Source organism: Halyomorpha halys, unplaced genomic scaffold (assembly GCF_000696795.3).
Source record: "Halyomorpha halys isolate HHAL.00 unplaced genomic scaffold, Hhal_1.1 Scaffold1441.1, whole genome shotgun sequence".
NCBI classification, from domain to species: Eukaryota; Metazoa; Arthropoda; class Insecta; order Hemiptera; family Pentatomidae; genus Halyomorpha; species Halyomorpha halys.
Window position 1 is genome coordinate 33,975 of NW_027112132.1, and position 8,081 is coordinate 42,055.

Consider the following 8,081-nt stretch of genomic DNA (forward strand, 5'->3'; position numbering starts at 1 on the left):
TATATATATTATATTCTTGTACTCTAGCAGAATTAGGAACTCATTACTTTTTAAAATACTCAAAATAAAATAATAATGGAGAAAGTAAAAAGTACTTAGAGGGATAGAGACTTAAGTACTTTCTATACCTGTCAATCATCAATTGATGTACTGAGTAAAGTACTCGGTACTCAAACAGTGGAGTATTTGATTAAAATACTCTGTAATTCTTACTCAGAGTACTTTTTACCATTAACTAATTTGGTGTGAACTTATTGACTGCAAGGATGTGTGGGAATATAGAGAGAGTTGATGGTACCTGTAAGGTTTTAATGAGGCTGTAACTGAAATTTTATTTTAAATTGATGATCAAAGTGACATTCATTCCATAGTACTTTGTGGTTAAAGTACGCTACTTATGTTGTTCAAACTCTATTTCACATAAACAGCTTTTTAAATTTTGAATACATTTCCCAATGAAATTATATAGAACAATTAAAGAAGACAAAAATATTTTTTTCAACAGAGTCTAGTGCTCTTTTTAAAGATAGGTCTAATTTTGGCTGCACTAGGTATGTTACCCTGTTATTAGCCCATTGGCATTCACTAAAAACAGTCCATTTAGGATTTTATCATCCACTACTAACTTGAAGAGCCTCTACACACGGGGACATTAGAAGTATTTAATGACATTACACTTTAGTCTATATAAGATAAAAATGTACTGGGATGCCTTAGCAGGGGCTGTAGTGGTAGCAAACATTCCATAGGCTGTTTGTAGCCGAGGGAATTGAGCCTCAGAACTGAAGCAGCACTGGTTCAAATCGAGTCTGGGAGGTCGACTTTTATTTTTTGTATGGGGTAATAAAAAAAAAGGTTGTAAACATCCTATCTGCTGTGTATGGCACATTCTATTGACAAATATTTCAAGTTAAATCAATTTTTAAAGTTAAAGATATAACTGAAGGTTAAAAATATTTTTAAAGTTATGGATATTATAACTGAAGTTTAAAAATATTTTTAAAGTTAAAGATATTATAAGTTAAAAATATTTAATTTCTTAGAGAATTATTTTCATAAATTTGTGTTCTAGTCACTCTACTCGGCTTTTGGCTGCGACAACTCTGAGAAACGTCTTAGGAACTCGAAATCTATCAGAAATATTATCCGAGAGGGAAACAATCTCACACACAATGCAAGCTGCACTGGATATTGCTACAGAACCATGGGGAGTCAAAGTGGAGAGAGTTGAAATGCAAGTGATTCTTTTATTTTAACTTTTTGATGAAGTTGGCTTGAGTTGGGTATGTGAATTTTATGTTGGTGCTGATGTGACCAGTGTTAGTCTTTACTCATTTTAATTTGTCATCGTTAGTTCTTTAAAGTAACTAAAAAAGTATATGTACTCTTTCCATTTAGTTGTTTAATAATAAGTAAAAATTAAGTCATAGTAAACAGTCATTTTTTGAGACCAAAATGTTAGTCCTCAATTTGATTGACAATTATAACTTGTCTTTTGTTTCACTAAAAGTCACTGTCAAAATTAATGTGCTTATCTATTAATCATAAATTTTAATGATTTATATCAATATTGAAAATAATGCTCCGCTAAATAATTGTTAGTGAACGAGTTTAATCTGTTAAAATTAATGTGCTTATCTGTTAATAATAAATCCTAATGATTTATATTAATATTGAAAATAATGATTCGCTAAATAATTGTTAGTGAATGAGTTTATAATGTGGCTGGTTGACCACAAGATACTATACAAATTTAACTCTTACTGTAGTATGGCTCTAAATGCATTATTTTTAATAATTAAAAAAGCTTATTGGTTGCCAACTGTGCAGAAACCACATATTTTACTTGTTATAATGGAGAAATAACAATAAATGTTCTAAAATTATTTCAGGGATACATTTCTTTCATTTATAAAAATGTTTAAATAAAAAATGAGCTGACAAAACAGTAAATTTTCTAGTGAAAAACTCAAATTCTCTTTCTAAAATTTCTCTTGTAATTTCAGTAAGCCTGTTTGCTTGATGGGTGATATATAAAAATAATTTCTTCTCCTAGTTTATAAAACCATGTTCGACTCACTGTCCTCTACACTTCTCTTTTCTTATTTGTCAAAGAAGTGAGCCAACAAATTTTCATATTATAGAAAGGATGTTCGACTACCAGTGCAGATGCAGAGAGCCATGGCTGCTGAAGCTGAGGCTACCAGAGAGGCTAGAGCTAAGGTAATTGCTGCTGAAGGAGAAATGAAGGCTGCCAGGTCATTGAAGGAAGCATCTGATGTGATTGCCGAGAGCCCAGCTGCCCTACAGGTTTGTATTCCTCTTCTATTTCATCTAGGCTAAATTTATATAATACATTTCTTTGAATATTTAAGATATTTCTTCAAAGTCTAAGCATTTTTATTTGTATGTTTTAGCTTCGCTACTTGCAAACATTGAACACCATCTCAGCTGAAAAGAATTCAACAATTATTTTCCCACTTCCGATGGATCTCATCACTCCATTCATGAGTTTAATAAAAAAATGAAAGATGCCATCTATTCTGTTATTCAAAACTAGATTTTTGGCCTTCTTTATCAATATTCTTTCTCATCTCTTGATATCTGTCTAACAACGATGTGTCTTTCATATCGTAGTATCTTTATATGTTTTTATGTTGTATTGATCTATTATTTCTGAGTTGTGTATCTGTTGAATTTTACCAGATATTTTAGATTAAATAAAAATGTGTGCTTAGTGTCCAAAGAAGTTGTAATATGTAATAGTATTATTTCTGGTGTAATTACTGTAAAATATTTCTATGAAGAGGGTCTTCTTTAATATTTTTTAAAAACCTGCTAATCAGTTAATATAAACGTGTATTAACTACCTTTCTTAATTTTGGAGGAATTTAACAAGCCTTGAGAGGGGCCACATATGTTTACTTCATACCACGGGTGCCCATCTTCCTCAAGAAGGATGGTGCATGCACCCCTTCTCTCAAAATACTTTATTGCCATCCTCACTTATTCAATAAAAATGGATCCTTATATTTTGTTCTTTGTGTACATAGAAGTAGAACAAGTATAGGTGCATAAGTTTTTTTTTGTTTCCTGGTGTAAAATTCCCTTATCACCCTCTCCTCCTACTCTCCCTCCCTCCCCCTCCAAAATGTATATGGTTCCCAAATAATTTATAATCCCGAAAAATATAGTATGGTACCTTATGCTACTCACCCTCCTTCTGGACACTCCTGCTGCTGTGGTTTCCATGGTTAATGGTCAGGCTGTCCACAGCTCCATAACTAGTCTCTTTGAGATATATTCTGCAGATGCTCTTCTCACCAACATGTGTTCAAATAGTTCAATTCAATGTATTGCCAAATCAGTCTAGATCCATGGATTATGATTGAATATGGTCAACTGGCCTATAGGATCTTCAAGTTCATCACTGTGGCTGACCACCCTTGAACCAAACCACTAGGTAGTATGCCTTATGTACCTTAGGTAGTACCTTTATGTTCAAAAAACCAAGTCACTTTGCCAATTAAAATACATGGTTTTGTATTATTTCTTCCATCACATCAGTGATTACTATAAAAAAAAAAAAAAAAAACGTGCAGGACCATTTCATATTATGTATGTATGAAAAAAAAAACATTCGTAAAGAGACCCTCCGTGTCATAAACTAATTTAGTGTTTTTATTGTAAAAAGTTTATTTTTAGTCCAATCATTCTTAACTTATAAGTAAAGCATTTGGTTAGTTTTTTATTACTATATAAAACTTATTTTCCATCATTTTATCCTATTTAACTACTACATTCATAATAATTCTTTTTAAAAACTGATGTGTGTTATTAGTTTGACTTTTTGTATTATTATTGCTTACCAAAGTTTTCAAAATCTTGTTAATAATTGTTACCTTTCACATTTATCTGTTACAGTTTACCTTTTAGTATTCTAGTAATTTTCAACATCACGTGAAAGTATTTCTTAGGCTAGGTTTAGGTTTGTTCTAATTAATAATTAAAGAACTGTTGTTTATATAACTTGTTGCGAGAAGAGCAAAGAACTATATGTTAACGAGTATTGATATTTTGTTGAACTAAAAATTATCACTTGTAATTGGACAGGGTTTAATATTTCATCCAATTTTTTTTTAAATTGATTTTTGTCATTTAACTGATGTTGAAATTAATTAAATTAGCTTAGTAATAATTTCTGATTTTTATAAGTAATTGAAAAAAAAAATGTTTACATGAGGACCAGAATGCTTCAAACAAAGAAAAAAGTGTTATGGTTTGTTCTGGGCAAAAATTGGTTATAAACAATACTATGACTAAATTGCCATGGATACTAGCTTTAATTATTAATGGTTCATTAATAAATAAAGCTAGTATCCATGATAATTTAGTCATAGTTTTATTTATAAATTATAAATAAATCTAGAACTAAATTATAACTGATGTTCACCCTGCTCTGGTTCTGGACTATTAATTTTTGTGTTAAATATGATGTACCAAGCATCCACACATCAATAGATCTTGTTGTCTGTTGTAGATGAAAGATTTGGTTTGTGTATTTAGGAGAGTTTGTATTATTGTAAGTCTGTTGATTTCTTTTTAATTTTGTTAAAATGAAAAAGAAGACAGCTGTCCTCTTAAACAAAGCAATTTAGTACTGGTAGCTGCTGTCAGATGAACTATGTGCTTGACAAATCAGTTTTTGACTCGTTTTAGGAGCATACTCTGATTATCAACAGCTGTGTCTATAATTGTATGTTAATCCTTTTTAATAAATATACAATTTATCTTTAGTGATAAATATAAGGTGTTAAGTCACATTTATTTGATTTCTTTTTTTATCTAGTCCATGTCTACCTGATAATATATTAATTAAAGGTTCGATGCTAAACTGTTAGTACAAAATAGTGAGCACTGACTTGTGCTGTTAGTATTGATTTTTTAGACATGAACTCAATGATTAAAATGTGAAATCAATAAAATAAATCTTATACTGCTTGTATTTATCAATTTAGATCTAATTAATATTATGCTTTGTAATTGATTTTTAAATTATCTGTTATTTTCTTTTAATAGTTTATTTAATCAAAAATTTTAATCAGTACTACAGTTAAAATTCAACTTAACTACAAATTATTTTCACTCTTTCTCCTTTTTTTTAACTATTTGTTGACTTAAATCGTTATGGAATTTGCGATTATTTACTATAAGGGAACTATAGTCTGCATGTCAAGCATAATCTAGTGGAATAAAATACTTAAGTTTGAAAATAAAAATATAGTTTTTCCATCAATATTTAGATTTATTGTGCTGATACAGTTGCATTTCCTTCTTCAGTGAGCTAATCTGTTGAATTATGTCATAAATCCAATTAATCATATTTTAAACTACCCTTTTATTCTATTGCATATCAAAAAAGTGATAAAAAACAGTTTTAGTGATCTTAACTTTATCATAATTAATTATTCTAAACATTTTATCGAAAATGTATTGAATTCACTGTGATGGTTTCAAGAGTTCCCAAACTCTTTTCTCTTTTTATTTGGTAAAAAAAGTATTATTCAAGACTGATTATTAATGTTACTTTGTTTTGTTAGATTGGTATATGATTCAGTTCCTTAAAGACTTATCAAGTTTTCCAATTCACTGATGATATAGGTAGTAGTGGACATATGGAAGTATACCGTTAGATTGCACTTTCTATGCTAGAGTGAAGATAAATTCGGTTTCTGAGTAGTTGAGTTTGTTAGTTGTAAGAATGGCTCATTACATTTCATTAATACATACTGCAAATTATGACAATCTAATAAGAATTAAAGTATTTATTGCAAATTAAGGGTATTTACTTTATTTAAATGAGCTCCTCTCATAATTCACTACCATATTGAAATTACTTTATACAAGTCCCTTATCTTATTTTAGCTTATACCATTCTTATATCAACTCTTATTTTCCTTTTATAAATATGCTTATAAAAGTCTATTTTTACTCATACAAGAAAAGTAATAACATTAAAAATAAGCTCATGATAATGCATTCTAGGGGCCAGTAATGAGAAACATTCTGTTTATTGATGGTTTCAAACCAACAAGTAGACAAAATTAATGTTTATTTTTTCACTAAATATTGAGGTTAAATCATATCGTGTATTGTCAAACATTACCAGCAATTTAAAATTATTTGAATGGACTAAAGGCTTTCTATTTTGGGCCAATAACAATGTAAAATATCATGAACAAGGAACATTTAAAATTTTCAAGAATATTATAACGTTTTCCTCCAAATACTCTGACACTGTAAAGAAAATGCCTCTATGGGCATCTGAATCATAACCTAGCTATGCTGCTTACTCCTGATCTATCCTTGGAAAGTTTATATCCATTACATTTAATTATTTTATTTTTTTAATAATTCATGCTTCTGCTGTCCATTATCTTTGGGGTTTAAATTTTCTTGGAAACCAAATTAAATTGTTCAACATCCTTATCAAACTTGATGCTATCATTGTTATTTGTTATAGTAATACTATATTAAGAGAAGTCTGTGTGGTTCGGATCAACGAATCCATGTTTTGAATTGGATCCCCACCTGAGCCTGTTAACATTTATTTCATAGAGGTCCCATGAAATGAATCTTAACATTCCCACCCTGGTTAGTTAAATAGAAATCCACCTTTGGGTAACTGATTCCTGTCAGCTATCTCAATACCAGTAAACAATAAATGAAAATTTTAGATAAACTTTTTTCTTTTTTTTTTTGTCATAAATTCATTTCTTATACCAAAGACAATTAAAAACAAAACTTGTGACAGCCTTGGGACTGGCCGACAGAAGTGAAATAATGTATCAAAATTTTATTTATAATGATCATACATCCCCCTTATAGCTTAAGGCAGAAAGTATTAGTTCCATAATAATAATAATTTGTAATTAGAATAGAAAAACCATTTCTTAACTCAATTCTAGCAGCAAAATTTGTTACGTTATAGGAGATAATGAGTTACATGTGCTCACTCAATTGAACCGGCAACACCGGGATTGTAAAGCTACTGTAAGGTCCTACTCTCCTATTATAATATAAAATGTTTCTTGCTAGAATTGACCAGCATTGCCCCCCTCCCCTACCACTTCTGTTTCATCTCGCATCACCAAGCCACTTTTCTCCTGTATAACTTTTTTTCTTGTGTAGTAGAACGTTGGTGAAGAATTTTCTCTTCAATAAGCTTGCAAATAAAGCTGAATCAATGTAAATAATGGTTTCCAACTTTTTATAACGTATCTTCAAATCATTTGGGTGTGTAAACTGTTATATAAAAATTATTGACTTTTTTTATTAAGAATTAATAGGAAATAGGTTTACTAAAACAGATTTTTTGATGATAAACTTTTCTAATTTAGTGTGGTTAATTAAGGGACCATGGTTTCAACTTTTCAAATTATTGTGCATGAAATTATATTCATCAATCATTCATAATTACAACTTGTATAGTTAGTTGTTTGTTATCCACTTATTTGGAGCTTTTGCTGTTTGTTGTGTGTTCTTTTTAACTGGTGAGCACTTTTTGTAATTCTATAACCAGATCTGATTTACTTTTATCATATCTTGCAAAATTATACAAATCAAATTTTTTCGACTTACCTAATTCAAGTGTTCCTCTGTCAATCACTAGAATATAGGCATAATAGAGTTAAAAGTAGATTTTGTTATTTATATTTTCAATTGTTTAGGTTTGTTAATTTTTTTAAGATACTGTTCCACCTGTTTGTTATCGCTCAAATATCATCAGATAACTATATATGTCAGAATATACATACCCTGCTAGAAAAAAAAATGGAATACTTTGATTTAGTTACAGCTTAAATATCAATAACATAACATAACAAAATTAAAAATTATAAAAACTTCTCTAACTGTTTTATATTTTTCTAATTGTCCAACTGGGCCTAAAAATGAAATTAAAATGTAATAAATTGTTTAAAATAATATTAATCAATTTCAATGTTTCTCAAAAAATGTTTATGTTATGTGTTCCATTACTACTATTATTTTGTATAGCTGTGGGGCCATCTATGTAATAA

At 29.4% G+C, this 8,081-nt stretch overlaps 1 protein-coding gene across 1 annotated transcript in view; it reads left to right on the plus strand.

The window, feature by feature from the left end:
- LOC106689729 (band 7 protein AGAP004871) overlaps positions 1 to 6,223 on the plus strand; it is a 32,526-nt gene extending 26,303 nt beyond the window's left edge. The window contains exons 6-8 of the mRNA XM_014434875.3: positions 1,073 to 1,234; positions 2,145 to 2,310; positions 2,418 to 6,223. Coding sequence (XP_014290361.1) covers positions 1,073 to 1,234; positions 2,145 to 2,310; positions 2,418 to 2,528 — 439 coding nt within the window. The 3' untranslated portion in view covers positions 2,529 to 6,223. The remainder of the gene's footprint in view (positions 1 to 1,072; positions 1,235 to 2,144; positions 2,311 to 2,417) is intronic.
- Positions 6,224 to 8,081: the final 1,858 nt, after the last annotated feature.